Raw genomic sequence first — 17,532 nt, 5'->3', positions numbered from 1 at the left:
GGGTGGAGGTGGCTTTGCATGGCTCCTCTCTTGTGTCCGTGTACAGGAGCTGGTGCTCAGAGGAACAAAGTTAGGATCTGGGCAGGGGCCTGTGCCCAGTCCTGTTGGGCACTATTTCTGCTGGAGGGCCCGTGTGCCCCTCTGTCCCAGAGGAGGGTCCAGTGAGTTATGTGTACCCAAGCCACACTAGACGACGAGTCTATTCAGCATATCTCTGCCCTTCGATAAGGCTGCAGATAAGCTTCCAAGCGCACCTCTGTCTCTTCTGAAGATAACCAAAGGGAGTGGGCTGTTGTGGGAGGGGAGTGGTTAACAATTGTGCATTGGAAATTTTTGGTTCCTAAGCTTCCCTGGGGAGTGTGAATCCCCTGTTCTAGAGTTCGCTACTGGGATATAGGACCCACCTGTCTTGGGGTTGGGGGCAGGGGGGAAACGGAATGTGAATTTCCACTTTGGGAAGATAAAAGGGCACACTGGAAAGTATAGCAAGGACAGATTGTCCAGTGCCCTGCACGTCCATCCCCTTGCTGTCCCCTCTGCCTGGCTGTTGCTCTACTGAGCTCTGCAGCAAGGAGCAGCAGCTGGGGAAAGGGTATTAAATGCTACTCTTTCTATATTCAGATGCAGGATTGAGGGCATGGCTCTGTTCTTCCCACTCTCCAAATCTTAGCTCCAGACGATATTGCCTGGCCTGCCTCCGTGGCTAGATGAGTCTCAAGGGCTTCTTCTGGGGTTGCAGAATGCAGTTATTGGATAAAACTGGGGAGGTGCTGGTGGAATCTAGAACCTATCTAGAGTTCAGTAGTCATGAAAAGGAGGTGGCTTAGAATTGTCTCATCTCGTGTGTCTGTGTGCAGGTGCCCGGGGCTGAGCCTGTACATCTCCCCGATCATCCCCATCTACAATGCTATCGTCTTCCTCTTCGTGCTGGCCAACTTCAGCATGGCCACCTTCATGGACCCGGGTATATTCCCACGAGGTGAGAGCTGCTCCTGCCCCAATGTAGGCTAGGAAGTGTCTTGTCAGGAGCAAACTCAGAGTGGTGCTGATACCCCCAGTCTCCAGCTTCAGGGCCTACGATGTTGGCCACTGGGCTGAGGAAAGAACATTTTTGCCCTGGTCATATGATACTGTGCTGGGACAGGCATTGTGAGAGTTTCCCTTTTCTATCATTTCTGGTGTTAGCTGCTGTAGGAGTCAGCATTCTGGACCAGATGGACCAATATAGATATAAATCCTGCATTTCTGGACCAGAAATCTGAGAGGTCAGGGCGTAGGAGAACCTCCAAATAGAGGGTTCATTATTTGGGGCCCTCTAGATGGTCCCCATGCCTGATCAGAATGCAGACTTGGGGATTTTCCTGTTTGAGGGTGGCTGAAGTGCCCCATGTAATGGCATTGGGGTGGCAAAGATGGGGGTTCTCAGAAGCTCTCCCAGCTTGTGGGGGCAGGTGGCTGTCAGGTTTGGTCTATGATTTCCCAGTTGTCTGACTTGTTGCTCTGCTGGGCATTTCCCCTCCCCCAGCCGAGGAAGATGAGGACAAGGAGGATGACTTCAGAGCCCCACTGTACAAGACAGTGGAGATCAAGGGCATCCAGGTGCGCATGAAATGGTGTGCGACGTGCCGCTTCTACCGGCCTCCACGCTGCTCCCACTGCAGCGTCTGTGACAACTGCGTGGAGGTGAGGAACTGCTGGCAGGGCAGGGAGTAGGCTAGACAGCAGAGAGCCGAGCTATTGCACCCCCCAGCACCTGGGTTCTGCACAGCTCCACATGCTTGCAGGGGTACTGTGCTGTGCTTGGTCGCAGGACGAGGAGGGTGGGTCTGTCTGTCTTTGTCCGCTTTATGGGGCGAGAATCACAGAGGACAAGGGTGTGTTGCTCTTGCTCTCTTTGGGGGCAGTTGGGAGAGTTTCTGCTCTGATTTACCATGGGACTGAGAAGCTCAGACATGAGGTGTCTACGCTTGGATCCCAGATAAATGTCCGGCTCCTCCCTCTTCCTGCAGGGCGAGGAGCTACAGGGTGGTGGCAGGGCGGTCCTGGGCTCTGCTCTCCCTGCAGAAAGAAGAGTGGAATGGGGTGGCAGGGCGGTCCTGGGCTCTGCTCTCCCGGTGGGGTGCAGTGGCACGATGGCCCTGTGCTTGCCCTATGGTGGAGGTTGGCTAGCACCTTGAGCCCTGTTGGACAGATACTTCTGACTGTTTTCTCCCCTTCCCTTGTCGCTGGCAGGAATTTGACCATCACTGCCCCTGGGTGAACAATTGCATTGGGCGGCGCAACTACCGCTACTTCTTCCTCTTCCTGCTCTCGCTCACCGTGCACATCATGGGCGTCTTCGGCTTTGGCCTGCTCTACGTTCTCTGCCAGGTGGAAGAGCTCTACGGTGTCCGCATGGCTGTCACGTATCCTCCTCCCATCCCCATGCTGCAGCAAAATCCTGCCTGAAAGGGGAGCCTAAACAAGAAGAGGGGGTTGGTCCCAGGGACACGGGGATGCTGTGAGGTGAACATTGCCAGGCTGGGCAGAGGGAGCATTGGGATTGAGCGGGAGGGTATATGAGAGCCACACTGGTTGTTCCTTGACTCTGCTGGCAGCATGGCAGTGATGTGTGTGGCCGGTTTGTTCTTCATTCCAGTAGCTGGCCTTACAGGGTTCCACGTGGTGCTGGTAGCTAGAGGACGCACCACCAACGAACAGGTACGTACTCTGCAGGCCATAGGCCTTTGGGGATGGCCTCCCTGCCCTTCCTCTTTGTCTTAGCTCTCCTGAATGGTTCTGTGTCCCCCACAGGTTACAGGTAAATTCCGGGGTGGCGTGAACCCCTTCACCAACGGCTGCTGTAAGAACGTCAGCCGTGTCCTCTGCAGCTCTCCAGCCCCTAGGTACGTCTGCCCCACATCCTACAGGAAGATCTGAGCCAGCCCTGTGGTCTTGGGCCAGCTCAGCTGTCCCATATGAGCAGCTGCTTTGCTAGGGCCAGGCCCTGCTCCGCTTTAAATCCAAACCCGCCCTTGGGTGTTGTCAGTGCAGCCACCAGCATCCTGCTCACTGAGCCCCTCGTCTGGGGGCTGCATTCAGTGGAGCCCCACCCTGTTTTGTGGGAGGCTTAGCTGCTCCCTTGTTGATTGGCGACAAGCATGGCCAAAAGCGCCATCACTCTGACTTTGTGTCACAGAGCACAGGGCACTCTTGTGGGGTTCTCAAGCTGCCCATCCTGGAGAGGTGTACAGCTCTTTCTTGCAGGCTGTCAGTCAGTCAGTAACAGGCTGTGTGCACAGGGCGCTGTCATGCGGAGTCCAGTGCTCACCTTTCCCCTGTGCCTCACCAGGTACCTCGGCCGACCAAAGGCGGAACAGACTGTTTTGGTGAGGCCGCCCTTCCTGCGGCCTGAAGCGTCGGACGGACAGGTCATGGTCAAGATCGTGGACAATGGTATCCAGGCTGAACTGAAGAGAACAAAGGTGAGGAGTGCAGCAGGTGCTTCTTGGCAGAGGGAGCCGGGGGGGGCACGTGCAGCCGTGAGCAGGAACCGAGAGCGCCTTTCACGTGCTCCCTTTCTCCACCTCCCATGTGGTTTCACAGTGTGTGTCCAGCCGGCCTTGTGACTGATGCCGTGCTCCTTCCATGTGGCGGCTGCAGCTGCTGCTGCATGAGGCTCACGCATTCCATCTCTCAGCACCTCTTCCCTTTCCACCCCATGTCTGAGCCTCATGTGGACATTGTTCCCAGGATGCGTTATCAAAGGCAGCAGGGCCCCTTTCACACCACCCCGCTGCTGTGCTCAGTGGGCAGGACCTTGCATCCCGCCTCACCCTTCTTGATTGCTCCTCTGCCCTTTGTCTCTGCAGTCCAAAGGAAGCCTGGAGGTGACAGAGAGCCAGTCTGCCGATGCTGAGCCGCCACCCCCACCCAAGCCAGACCTCAGCCGCTACACTGGTCTGAGGACACACTTAACCCTGGCTACCAACGAGGGTAAGGAAGGCATGCCAGGCGGAGAAGCAGCCCTGCCCCACCCATCACAGGGAGGGGCATCTCTGGGCACAGACCAGGATGTAGATGTGTTGGCAGAACCCAGGGCAGGAAAGCAGCAGGGATCGCAGAGCAGAAGTGCAGTGCCTAGGCAGAGCTGTGTGTGTACAAGTAGAGTGGCCAGGCAGTTTTAGGAAAGTCAGTCTTTTGCAGGGCCGTGTGAGGGGGCTAGTTCGTTCATGCACAGCCTAGAGAAAGGCAGAGCAGAGGTGCTGGTTGCACTGCGTAGTTCGCACTGATCCCATGTCTCTCACTGGCTCTTGCCTGGTGGGAAGGTTACCGCAGTGGTGCTCTGGACCAGTGATTGAGAATGATTTGTCCTGCTACCCTTGTGTGTGGGAAGCAGGGATCCATAGGGGGCTTGAATCTTGCTGGTGGTACCTCGCCTGACGTGAAGATGGGAGCACAGATGCTTGTGGGAACTCCCAGGGAAGGTGTGTGGTGAGGAGGCATGTTCTGGGGGCTAAAACACCTTCCCGGGAATCCAGATCTCTGGAGTCTCCGCTGGGCTGTGGCTGACTCACTTAAGGACCTTGGGTGGATTGCTGCCTGATGCTGTGGCCCCAAAGTTTGCCTGCTTCTGGGAGAAGGTGCTGAGGGTTTGAGCTGTGTGTGGAGAGGAAGCATGAGACACTGGGTAGGACATAGATGGGTCGTTGAGGAGGTATGTGTTCTCCTTGTCCCGAGGGGTTTCCCAGCTGCCTGGACCCAGCTATTCCTGCTCCCCCACTTAAAAGGGTCTGTACTGGAATGTGGCAAGGCTCTGCAGGGAGAAGGACAGGCCGTATTGGAAGAGGTGGCCTTTGGACAGTGTGGGGCTGGGGTGGGAGGCAGCTCCACGGTTAGTGGGAGAGGAGGCTTCTGGGGAGTTGGAGATATGGCCAGAAGGAGCAGAGCCTGGAAGGTACAAGATGCTTGGCCTTGGGGCAGGAGGCGAGCGCAGGCAGTGACACTCAGTGCCACTTGGACAGAGCTCCCGAAACACTCGGCGTGCTTCCCTACCCTCCCTCGTCAGGGAGAGGCGAGCTTGTGGGCTTCAGCCTGAGGGCAGAGCAGGGAAGACTTTGGGGCTGGAGCAGCACTGAGATGATCTACAGAGCCCGTCCCTTGGACATGAGGCAGAAGTGTCTCTGCTGCCTCTCCTGGCCCTCTGTCTGCAGCATGTTAGAAAGGCCCCAAGCAGCGGTGCCCTTGTGTATTGCATGGCCCAGCATGCAGCTTCTCTGCCACTCACAGGACTCCCTGCTCAGCAGAGTGGGGCTGAGATCCCAGCGCTGGCAGGGCTGCACCTGGGGCTGGCAGCTTGCCTGCCTGATCTCAGTGATGGGAAACAGCCCTCCTGCTCCATTGCATCCATTCCCAGTGCTGCCCTGTGGCCCGTCTGTCCCAGCTCTTCCCTCTTCTTGGCATTCCAAACCCCCTCCCCAGGCTCAGAGCCGGCTGTCATGGATCAGCACAATGACTGCCTCCCTCGGCATGGTGCGTCCCGGCTGTGGCAAGGGGACCCTATGGCAAGGCTGTGTGTGCGGTCTGAGTGTCAGTCTCTCTCCCCCAACAGACAGCAGCTTGCTAAGCAGGGACAGCCCTCCGACTCCAACCATGTACAAATACCGGCCTGGCTACAGCAGCAGCAGCGCCTCAGGCGCCATGCCACACTCCACCAGCGCCAAGGTAACGCTGCCTGCGGAAGGCCCTGGGAGCTAGCCTGCGGGGGTGGGGAGAGAGTGACCCTGTGCAGGGGCTGCTTGGGGAGGTGGAGGCAGTGGAAGGGAGATATGCAAGGAGTGTCTCAAACTATGTGGGTTGGGTCCTGCCCCAGGCCACCCTGCCAGTCATTGTCATTGGGCTTCAGTGGGGGCAGGTTCACATCTCCCCCATGTTTTGGGCTTGTCCTCAGAGGGTGGTGCTGGGGGAGGGGCCGCATCCCTTCGGAAGGGGAAGTTACCCCAGCTTCTGAAACGGATCTGGCAGGGCAGTGTGCTGAGTGTGCCCTGCCCCATCTCTTGGGATGTCCCCTGCGTTTCTCCGCGATGCCAGCCTTGGAGGGCAGAGCTCTGGGGAATGTGGGGGCTGAACAGTGAGGGGCTCTGCATCCTTTTAGAGGAAGTGTTGCTCAGAGCTCCACTGCCCTGTCTCTGATGGGGAGTGCAGGGTGGAATCTTGGGAAATGGGATACGGCCTGGGCTGTCTCCAGGGGAGCACTGTGCTATACCCCAGGATGTACTGGGGGCAGGACTGGCTGAAGTTGGTCCCTAGTTCTATGGGCAGTAGGTGAGGGGGACTCTGACCATACCGTGCATCTCGTGCCCTGCAGCTAAGCCGAGGGGACAGCCTGAAGGAGCCGACCTCCATCGCTGAGAGTGGCCGGAACCCCAGCTACCACTCGGAGCCAAGCCTGGAGCCGCAGAACTTCCGCTCTCCCACCTTCGGGAAGAGTTTCCACTTCGACCCGCTCTCGAGTGGCTCGCGCTCTTCTAGCCTCAAGTCAGCCCAGGGCACGGGCTTCGAGCTGGGCCAGCTGCAGTCGATCCGCTCCGAGGGCACCACCTCCACCTCTTACAAGAGCCTGGTGAACCAGACACGCAACGGCAGCCTGTCATACGACAGCCTGCTCACCCCCTCTGATAGCCCCGACTTTGAGTCAGTGCAGGCGGGGCCGGAGCCAGAGCCCCCCACCGGCTACACGTCGCCCTTCCTCTCGGCCCGCATCACCCAGCAGCGCGAGGCCGACCTGCACAGCCGCTTCCCTGGCACTGGCTCGCCCAAGAACCCACCCTCTTGCGAGCCCTCGCCCATGCGCTATGACAATCTCTCCCGCCACATCGTAGCCTCCATGCAGGAGCGGGAGAAGCTGCTGCAGCAGCCACCTACCCCACCACCTTTAGCCAAGGAGGAGGACACAGGGCTGGTAGACTCGGGCATCCAGTCGACACCAGGCTCCAGCAATGCCCCACGCACCAGCTCCTCCTCGGACGATTCGAAGCGCTCCCCACTGGGCAAAAACCCCCTGACCCGCCCGGCGCCGCCCCGCTTCGGCAAACCAGAGCTGCCACATGTGTTTCGGGGGCGCTCGCCCGACCCACCCACTGCCCCCCAGCTGGGCAAAGCCGTGTCTTACAGCAGCCAAAAACAGTCACCCCCAGCCAGCATCCCGGAGACAGAGGAGGTGGCCTTGCAGCCACTGCTGGCGCCAAAGTAAGTACCGCCTCTGCCCACCGTGTGCTTTAATTGTTCCTTGACTCGGCGGGGGACAAGCTGCCCGGGCAAGCACTCCACCATGTGCCAACAGAGGAGCTCGGAGGCAATCGCCAGCGCACAGAAGGGAGAGGCTGGGGATGGTCCACAAGGAGTCCTGCCTGCCCTCGTCTGGCCCTTCCTTCCCCGTCCTTCCTCCAGCACATGAGCCAGAGAGTGTGGTGTGAAACCAGCCCTCTTCTCCTGTCTCCCCAGAGCCCCACCTTTCCCTCCACGCATGGAGAGCCATGCCCAGCTCTGCCTCTCCCTGACTCAGGAGTGTCCTATGTCTGTGACTCGTGTGCACGTCCATCTCTCTCCCTGGTGGGGAGCGCACAGGTGGTGTGTCCCACACCTCTCCCTGGAGGGAGCGCATGGGCCACATGTACACCTGCCTGGAGGAGTGCCGGGCTTTCTCACCCCCACGTGGGAAAACCTTCTTTCGCTTGAGTGTAGTGGGGAGCTGGGTGGGGCTCCAGCCATCTTCCTGACACCTTGTTTCATTCCTAGAACCTGCCCACTGTCCTTCACACCCTCTGTCTTATGGTCTGAGAGAGAGAGAGAGAGTGTGTGTGTGTCCTCTCTCCATCCCCCTGCCGTTGAGTGTGCTGTGCTTGGTAGCTCCACCAGTCCCAGCCCTGTGGCGTCCGGTCACTTCCTGATACCCTTGTGTCCTTCCTTCCCTAGAGACGAGCTGCAGATGAGAACCGCCTACAGCAAGTCCAATGGGCAGCCCAAGAGTCTGGGCCCGGCCTCTCCCTCCCCTGGCCAGCCGCCACTCAGCAGCTCCACTCGAGGAGGAGTCAAGAAGGTCTCTGGAGTAGGAGGGACCACCTATGAGATCTCTGTATGAGGGGCGGCGCTCTCTTCCCCACTGTCGCCTCTTCTCTGGCTGTTACCAAAATGCCCAGGCCCTGGCGTGCAGGGGGCGTGCTCAGGAGCTAAAGGCCCCTGCTCTCTTAATGCATGGACGTTTTTTACAATCCTCCAGCTGCGGGGAGAAATAGCTGAGAGGACAGTGACCTTTTAAAATATGATCCCTGGGATTGGGGTGAGGTCCTGGGCACCCCCTAAGTCATTACAGCTGCAGCGCAGCCTGAATCCCCCTCCTCCCAACCAGCTGAGAAACTGCAAATGTAGCGCACACTGCCGAAAGAAAGCAGGGAGGACCGTGCTGGCAGCACCCTCAGCTGGTGGGGGGAGGCACAGTCTGCCGTTGCGCCACCACCAACGGGCCAGACACTCGTGGACCTCGTGCAATCGCTCGCCTTGTGCGGTAGGAATGGATCCTTTTTAAAACAAGGAGATTTTTTTTATGATTGTTACGGATTCTATTTTTTTCCTCTTCCGAGTTACCAGGTGTGTGTATATATAAATATCTATATATAAATATAAATATAAAAGAAATTATATATCTACCAGAGAGAGGGAAGGCCCAGGACACCCATCCCCAGGAAGGGCGACATGGGGATGTGTATGTATAGAGTGTAGATGTCCACAGGGGTGGGGAATGGGGAGGGGGCTTTCTACCAGAGGTGCCTGGTTAATGGGAAGGGAAGCACCTGTGGAATTGCCAGTGTTGGGACCTGGGTGGGGGGATGGGGAAGTATTTTATACTTAGGGCATGTGATCCTAGGCTTGACCATGGCACAGTGTTTCTGGGGCCTGTCCTTCCTCTAGTAGCCATGCTAGGGTGCTGGGCCCAGCCTGCCTTTTGTGTGTCACCTCTCCCTTTCTGGATTCTGTGGTTGCTGGACAGATTTCCTATCCTTAGGAAGCAAAGCAAGGGGGAGAGCTGGAAGGCAGCCCTCCCACCCCCATCATGCAGTGGTTAGGCCTGGCCTCCCCTTTAGCTGAGTGGGATGGGCAAATCCGTGTCTCCCTTGCATGGGGGTGTTTAATGGAGGACTCAGTTTCTCATTTTCACAGCCTCCAGTATTCGGGTGGGTTGAGATGTGTTGTGAACTGACGCCCAGCAAAGTGGGGACAAGGGACCAGTGGCTTCCTTCTGTTTCCCAATGCTGCTCCTTCTATGCCAAACAGATGAGCTTGCATAGTACTGGAGACACATCACTGGGGCTCAGAAGAGCAGGAGGGGGACTTGAGAGCTGTGTTCCCTGTGTAGAAATTTGACCTGTATCTAATTCCTCCCTCAGACAATTTTAGCAGTTTTTCTCCCTGTTCTTACATTTCTTATTTTTGATAGTTCTGTTTATGGTTTCTCACTGTCACGCTGTTTTTATTTCCAAACTGGGGAAGAGAAAAAAGAGGACACAAAACCAAACCCCAAAAAGCAATATTTTCATGTCATATGCCAAAAAAAATTCTAGTCATTCACCCCAAAAGCCCATGAAAGTGTAAAGCAAACCAAGCAGAAATTCAACCTAATCTCCAGGCACTACTTGACTCTTTTCTCTATGGCAATATCTCTCTCTTGTGGCCTCCACAGAGCCGCACTTTTATTTTTTATTATGATTAGCCATTTTAAAACGAGGAATAAAAAAAGTCTAATAAGCCACCCCTCTGGGCTTGTGTGGTTTTTGTTTCATTTTCCTAGAGGGAGAGATGTCTCCTTTGATACCTTCCTTTCCCATCATTCCATCCAAAATAAACATCTGCAGCAAAATTGCCTATGTCTCGAAGAGCCAGAAGATCAGAGAACTAGGCTGAGTTACCCAATGAAGGTCTCTGGAAGGCGCACAAGCGGATCCAGGCTGACAGAGGAAGGCTTACTTGCCAGTGAGGCGTAACTGCTAGTGGTAGGTCAGTTCCTTGCTGCTTGGGGATGTGTTCAGAGTGGGAAGACAAACTGACTTTGGAAACTATCCATAAAGGGCTGCATAAGACTCTGAAGGACAGTTTTGATGAGCCTATGACAGCTTGCAAGTAGGATGTCTGCATAATCTTATGAGGGCAAAAGGCCAGCTGTGAAAGAGGCAGAGCTTGCACTTTGGGGAAGATGGAAGCTGCTGGTAATGAAATAGATGGGCGGGGGGGAGGGTGATATCCAGCCCTCCCCCCTATTTGATCTATTCCACTGAAGAGTAAAGGAAAGTTCTCCGGATATCAAACCCGCCTAAGCAGAAACTAGAGCTTCAAGTATGCAGCACACCCAGCAGGCTTGCTCTGTAACCAGGCATACTCTTAAGTCCCAGCTAGTCAATCAAAATCCTGTGGGAGAGGAACAGGCACCATGGCCAGCTGTGTGCTATGAGTACTTTTGATATTATCTGGAACCGTCTGCCTGTCAGATTAAAGGCCTTCTCCCAGCCTGATCTCAAACCTCTGGGTCCCTGATTAATACCACAGTCCCCAAATGGCATCCCTCTATTAAGCTGTTGTGTTTAGCTGTGTGGGGAAGAACTGCTGCTGGAAATCCACTCACTCCTGGCAAATAAAGGCATACAGCCTAAGCTACAGTTGCAGGGGGCTTACCCAAATACCTCTTGAAACTAAAGTTTCAGGGCCTTCATATATCCTGGATCTCAGATCTTAAATGTGAGGTAAGTTCAAACCAGTGCCTGGTACTGATCTGTTAGAAGGAGGTTGTTAGCTGTGACCTTGTGGTAAAATAGGTACTAGCAGTGAATCTTCAAAGGACCAGCACTGTCACTGCAAAACATGGTCTTCGTGGGCCACTGCCAGCACTCCATGCTTTCATGTTCTCCAACTTAGTTTCAATAGCAATTGCTGAGTTGCTACAGCAAATGAACCAAATAAGGAAACGTTCTTATCAGCCACAGTTTTCAGACACCCAAGGGGGTGAACTTTAAAAGGGCCTAAATTTCAGAAAGTGGTGAGCCCCCACTCCAAAAATTGAGCCCCATTAGGTATCTGTAACTGGGCTCCCAAAATCTCTAGACACTTCTGAAAATGTTTATCCAGTGTATATATTTAAGAATGGATATTTCCTCTCCAAACAGTAGCAGCCTTACCTTGGAGCCCTGGCTTGCTCTTTGGTTAATGCACATGGTTTTGGTATCAAAACATTTTTCTAAGAGGCAATATGGGAACTCTCCACCTGTATGGGCTTCTACAAGTCACCAGAAATGCTCATTGCAGTGTGGGGAGGGGGCTGTCCCACAGTTCCTGGAAATATTTCCCTCTGTGACATCTGGTAGGGTGGTGCTGGTATCCTGTGGTGCCATGCATGCATAGTGCTGGTATAAAGGGCCCAAATGGAACCAGTGCCTAGGCTAGGGCAAGCATCTCTAAGAAGGGCATATCCATGCCATCAGGCGCTGCCAAATCCACACTCTGGTGTCGAGCTTCAGGAACTAGCTCTGTGGGATCCTGCTGCTGCAGAAGGTACAGGGTCCCCTCAGCTGCTGCAGGCCGCCTGCTGCCAAGGTGAGGCTGGGTTAGGACGTGGAGTGGGCATGCCTTGACTGAGGCACACCAGGAGCTATTGAAGAGGGTGACGTCAAGTTTGGGCTTGCAGATGCGTGTTTGACCTTCTGACCACAGGATGGCCATCAAAAGTAGCCCTGTCCCTCACTGAGATGATCACAATCCCTATGGCAAAACCCAGCTTCCCTTCCCTGCTCCACCTCAAAAAGAGCTGAGAAGTACTTGATTAAGGGTCTGGAACAGCTTCCATATGAGGAGAGATTAACAAGATGGCGGTTTTCAGCTTGGAAAAGAGACAACTAAAGGGGATATCATAGAGATCCATAAAACCATGTGAAGAAAATAAATAGGGAGGTGTTTACTCTTAACTCAAGATCTAGGGCGTTGCCCAATGAAAAAGGGAAGTGTTTCTTCATATGTCTGTCAACCTGTGGAACTCCCCGCCAGGGATGCTGTGAAGGCCAGGACTTTAACAGGGCCCAATAAAGAACTGGATAAATTCATGGAGGATAGGTTCATCAGTGGCTACAGGTGAGGATGGGCTGTGATGGTGTCCCTAGCCTCTGTTTGCCAGAAGCTGGGCATAGGCAACGGGATGGATCATTTTGATGATTACCTGTTACGTTCATCCCTGGCGTTAGTGAGGGTCAGAAGACGAGATACTGGGCTAGATGGACCTTTGGTCTGATCCAGTGTGGCTGTTCTTACGTTCCTGACCAGAGTGTGAGTTTCTCTATGCGCATCTCTCTTGCTGGCTCCCTGCTGGTGTCTGCAGCCAACAAAAGGGACAGGCAAGGTCTGCAGGCAGACTTCACAGGCAAAGGGCTCCAGGAAGATGGAGATTTTCAGTAGAAAGGTGTTTTCTCTCCTGTGGGGGTGGGGCTGTTTAAGGGGTTGCTTCCCCAACAGTCCAGGCAAGAGTTCTCACTGGTGGAGGAAGGGAAGTCGATAGCCAGGGCTTCACTGCAAGCTGCCCCAGATCCAGCAAATTCAGTAGCCAAGTCCATGGCCTCCACAGTAGTAGTCTCCTGCATGATGTCCAGCAAACACTTCAAGACTTCCCCAGTGAGGGTGATTGGCTCTTTTCAGAGCAGACTGTTCTTAATCTCCATGGGCTCAAGGAATCAAGAACAACCTGTGAGTCCAAGTTTGCTGAGCACTTTTGCTCATAGCAGAACGCACTGAATGTGGCAATGGGTTTTGTGAGTTTATACATCCAATCAAGACAGTCTTGGCACATGCGTAGGATGCCATGGATGCTGATCTGCTAAGAAACCATTTACCTTTGTAGATAACTCTGCCTGGAACTGTGGAGCTGCAGCCTTACAAATGCTGCCCTGGCCTGTTGAGCAAAAGGAGAAGATGGTAGCTGTTGGCTAGAGCTGGTGATCTCTCACTCTGAGTGATTCTACTTTCACTGAATGTACCAAAAACTGGCATTGAAATTAGCAGGAGTAAAATTGGGTCTAAGGCTCCCTGACAAAAATGAATTGAGTGAGCTCCTCTCCAGCCGGTATGGCTCGGTCAGCAGGTTTCCAACTATAGAGAAAAAGACAATCGGTCTGAAGGATGGAGTCTCTTTGGAGTTACAGTAGAACACAATGTTACAGCAGAAGTCTGGAGTGGGTTCATTTTTGATGATCTGTTTGAACTAACCTCAGCCTTTGCTATCTCCTTTGCAACTGCAAGCAAAGCTGGGCATTTTTAGCTCAAACACGTTTTCCAAGCTGCTGAGCTGAGCTGAGCTGTAGGACAGCTGGGTTCTGTTCCAGTTGTTGCAGATGTCCTGTGCTGTTGGACAAGTTATTTGGCCCATATGCTCTGTGTGCTTCATCCCTATCTGTCAAGGGGAAACACCACGTCAGCGTCTCTCCGAAAGCCATACAGTGGAAGTGCTCAGATACGGCAATGGTGGGAGTCATCTAAGCACCTCATGATGGCGAAATACCAGCTGTCCCAAGGAAAGGATGTTCCTCCGTCAGACTAACAGCAACTTAGAAGGGCTTAAAACTCTGTTCTGCCCGAGTGCTCCTCTTCTCTTACCCAAAGTAGCAGCAGTGGACAGCTGGACTACCTAGCTGCCCGCTCAGGCTCAGTTTGATCAGCCTGTCCCTCTCGGGGGTGTTGAGGGCATGGTGGAACAGCAGGGACCATCCTCGGAAGGTCGCAGCCCATGGTTTTAACTTTCTATACACACTGTGGCATATCTTCCTCAAAGGCGGCCTTGGAGAGCTACGCCCCTCGCTTAGCCACCAACAAGAACTCTTGTGGCACCTTACAGACTAACATTTTGGAGCATAAGCTCTCGTGGGCAAAGATCTGCATCTGATGAAGCGGGTCATTCCCACACGAGCTTATGCTCCAAAATGTTAGTCTGTAAGGTGCCACAAGACTTCTTGTTGTTCTCTTAGCCACCAACGCTGCTGCTCATAGAAGTGACCACTTCACCTCTGTGGTTATTCCCCTTGTTGTGAGGTCCTTCTCCACGAATTAACAGCAAAGGGACCCCCTTGGAAAGGGTCTTTCTATATTATGAGTGGACTTGGGTTAGGTGAACTGAGTATGCAGGTATCTAAAACCAAAGCACAACCTCAAGCTGCAGCTGGAAAGAGCCATCCCACCTCACTGGCAGCTGTTCAGACTGCAGCAACTGTGGCAAATGAGGCTGAAGAGACCGAAAGGGAATTGAGCTGCAAGTAGAGGCTAAAACAAGCGGAAAGCTCTTGCCACACCCGTTGGAACATTGACTTTGTTCCCTGTGAATTGCTGTAGGAGTGGCTGTTTGCTGTAAACATATAAACACCCCTAGCTTTTGAGCTCTGCATAGGTCTGTGCCCTCTTTTGATCCCTTCAGCTCCCGCCCTCCCTTCTGCTGTGAGAAGCTGGCAAGCTTGCTGCCTGGGGAGGGACTTCCTGCTTGGTACTTGCTGGCATTAGGGAATGGATGGGAACCACCCTTGCACTCACCCCTGCTCTGCAGGCCAGAGTAGGATTTTTGGCTGCCCTGTTCCCAGGGGTTAGAACTCTCAGGCACGTTAGAAACTCCAGGGTCAGGGTCAGATCAGCCCCCAGATGTGTATGCAGCCAAGGAACAGAGCCCTTTCCACAATTCGCTAGGGCAAAGGAGCCTTTCCCAGCAGCACTTGCTGCCTGACTATCCCTGCCAGGTGCTGCCAGGCACTTACAAGTGAAACTTACGCTGAGCACAAGAAAAGCAGCAACAGCCTAGCTGAGTGGCCAGCAGCCAGCAACAGCAAGATGTGACGTGACAGTGATCAGGACTGGCCTTAGTAACAGCACCTAGGAAGCCTGGCAACAGGCTCCATGTCACCCCTTCAGTGAACCCACCATCAGGGGACACAGCCCTAGCCCAGGTCTACAGGCAGGGTGGGACGTGCCAGGAAAAGGCTCCCCCCTTGGAGCTGTGTGCATGCTGGTCTCTGAAGCAGGGTGGCAGGGGCTGACTGCACTGAAAACATGCCCCCCCCAGCCCAACAGGTGCACAAGCCAGTCCAGAGGAGCACAGGTGGGTGAATGCTAATGGGGCCTCCCAGGGCAGGGAAGGGCAGAGTGTCTGCCCACTGCTAGCTAGTAGGACTGCAGGGGAATGGTGCAAAGCCAACTCCCAGGCACACTCTTCTTCCTGCCCCCATGCTTGGGGTGCTAGCCAGGATCTAGCACGGGTAAAGCCAAGCATCTGTACTGAACCAAATGGGTAGACAGCCAGTGCAGGATGTCATGGATGCTACAAGTTGAGCTTCAGGGCTGGCCTGTGCTCTAGCCAGCTCAGTGCCTTGACTGCAACAAGAATGATTAAAGGTCTAGAGAGTGTGACCTATGAAGAACGGCTGAAAGAATTGGGCTTGTTCAGTTTGGAAGAGAGAAGATTGAGGGGGGACATGATAGCAGTTTTCAAGTCTCTAAAAGGGTGTCATGAGGAGGGAGAAAAGTTGTTCTTGGCCTCTGAGGATAGAACAAGAGGCAATGGACTTACACTGCAGCAAGGGAGGTTTAGGTTAGACATTAGGAAAAAGTTCCTAACTGTCAGGGTGGTCAAACAGTGGAATAAATTGCCTGGGGAGGTCGTGGAGGCTCCACCGCTGGAGATATTTAAGAACAGGTTAGATAGATGTCTATCAAGGATGGTTTACACATAACTTGGTCCTGCCATTGGGGCAGGGGGCTGGACTCGATGGCCTCTCGAGGTCCCTTCCAGTCCTAGTATTCTATGATTCCTGAGGGTGGGAGCCAGCCAGGCACCTATGCAGCAGCCTGTCTGTAACCCCAGCAGGGTGCTCCTGGGCCAGGGGCTGGCTCAGCCAGGGAGGTGCAGTAACAGCTAGGAAAGGTGCCCTGGAAGTAGTTGGGGGAGGAGTAGAAAATGGAAGGGGGTTAGACCAAGGGAAGGGGAGGGAGTGCCTCAGTGGGAGCACACTGGAGTGGAGGCCTCGAGGGGGGAAGAGGGACTGTCTCACCTCAGTAGGAACAGGAGGGATACCCTGGTAGGGGATAGAGACTGGCTTCTCCCTGCTGGTCTGGGGGCAAGGCAGGGAGACCCTGTCACCTGCAGCTGCCTGGGAGGCAAACAGCAGCTGGGGAGTGGCAGCAAGACTCCAGCGTTCTATGCTGGCCTCTGCCACAGGCTGCTGCTTCTGCTGTCCTTACGGCTCAGGTTTCCTGAGCAGCCACACGTTACGCCCAGGCCGCGGGCACCAAGGAGTATGGACCAGAGAGGGCTCCTGGAGGCAGGTTTGTTACATGTCTCCCACCATCCTGCTGCACAGTAAGCACAGCTTGCCCTCTCCTTGGGCCTTTCCCAGCTGTGCAGTTACAGAAGAGCCCTGCAGCTGGGCCCACGTTCTCCAGCTCCCCCTCTGCTGCCACAGGAGGCCCTTTAGCACCTGCCCTAGCAGGGTAGCAAAGCCTCAGGCTGCCCCCACCCAGGGCATGGGTTTGAGGTAAGGATTTGGGTCCATAGGGCAGTGGGAGATTTTGCAGGAAAGATGGTGCTTGGCCTCAGCTGCACCTGACCAAAGGAGTGAGGGGAAGGGGGCAAAGGTCCCACAGCTGTTGGAGAAGGGCTGAGCCACCCCTTGGTGAATTTCTGGCTCCTGCTGCCGTCCATGGATACAGCACCTGACCCATGTTGCCCCACTCTGCCATGAGAGCCAGTGGAAGGAAGTGCCCCAGCAGGAATCCAGCTCACTGCTGTGTGCGGGTGAGGGGAGGAGCTTCCACTGCACAGAGGAGCATAGGGAAAGGGCGAGGCTCCTACTGAGACACCCCCAAGGATGGCAGGTGCATGGCTGCAAAAATACAGCAGCCACTGCCCCATGCAGCCAGACTGTGTTTGCCTCACCCCCTATCCCACACAAGGCACCCTCTTACCCTGCCCCCAACAAAACCCTGCTTGGGAAAGAACCCAGGGACAGCAGGGATGACAACCAGGACTGGGGCCACAAACAGCCTGTTGGCCTCAGCCTGCAGCTGCCCCAGCAGAGGAACAGGCACCTTTGAGGAGTAGCCAGGTGCCTGGGCCAGAGAGAGGGGGGAGCTCCTCCCAGACTGCAGCCACCCAGCGGGTGCAGTGAGCTCCCTCTGCTTCAGACAAGCTCAGGGGACTCCGCTCACGCTGCTGTCAAAACACAGGGCCCTGAGTACCAGGGAGAGTCAAGCTGTAAGGAGCAGCACAGAATTCCCTATTGGGGGTGGGAGGGACAGAACCACCTCCTAAAAGGCACCAACCACTTTGTCTCCTTAAGTCAAGAAGGAGCAACTGCAGTGCTCAGAGCCTGGCTGGGACAGGAGGGTCCAAGGGGATGCACAGGGAGCCAAACCTGGGCAGCCCGGCCTTCACCACTTCCTCTGCCAGGTGGGTCATTTAGAGAGGATATGCCCCCTGCTGGCCAGTTAGGC

At 54.8% G+C, this 17,532-nt stretch overlaps 1 protein-coding gene across 3 annotated transcripts in view; it reads left to right on the top strand.

Annotated features, from left to right (window-relative positions):
* Nucleotides 1-10,016, top strand: part of ZDHHC5 (zDHHC palmitoyltransferase 5) — a 36,462-nt gene extending 26,446 nt beyond the window's left edge. For 2 of the 3 annotated variants that reach the window (XM_074998088.1, XM_074998087.1), the window contains exons 3-12: nucleotides 858-979; nucleotides 1,526-1,683; nucleotides 2,233-2,405; nucleotides 2,598-2,700; nucleotides 2,794-2,885; nucleotides 3,332-3,464; nucleotides 3,852-3,975; nucleotides 5,591-5,703; nucleotides 6,347-7,227; nucleotides 7,954-9,781. In XM_074998088.1, coding sequence (XP_074854189.1) covers nucleotides 858-979; nucleotides 1,526-1,683; nucleotides 2,233-2,405; nucleotides 2,598-2,700; nucleotides 2,794-2,885; nucleotides 3,332-3,464; nucleotides 3,852-3,975; nucleotides 5,591-5,703; nucleotides 6,347-7,227; nucleotides 7,954-8,119 — 2,065 coding nt within the window. In that variant the 3' untranslated portion in view covers nucleotides 8,120-9,781. Of the gene's footprint in view, nucleotides 1-857; nucleotides 980-1,525; nucleotides 1,684-2,232; nucleotides 2,406-2,597; nucleotides 2,701-2,793; nucleotides 2,886-3,331; nucleotides 3,465-3,851; nucleotides 3,976-5,590; nucleotides 5,704-6,346; nucleotides 7,228-7,953; nucleotides 9,782-9,823 lie in introns of those variants that run through there. The other variant, XR_012646065.1, reaches the window with a different exon arrangement.
* The last annotated feature ends 7,516 nt before the right edge of the window (nucleotides 10,017-17,532 follow it).

The sequence above is a fragment of the Carettochelys insculpta genome, chromosome 6 (assembly GCF_033958435.1).
Source record: "Carettochelys insculpta isolate YL-2023 chromosome 6, ASM3395843v1, whole genome shotgun sequence".
Lineage (NCBI taxonomy): Eukaryota > Metazoa > Chordata > Testudines > Carettochelyidae > Carettochelys > Carettochelys insculpta.
The sequence above is the reverse complement of the archived record's forward strand: the minus strand, read 5'-3'. Positions and strand labels throughout refer to the sequence as shown.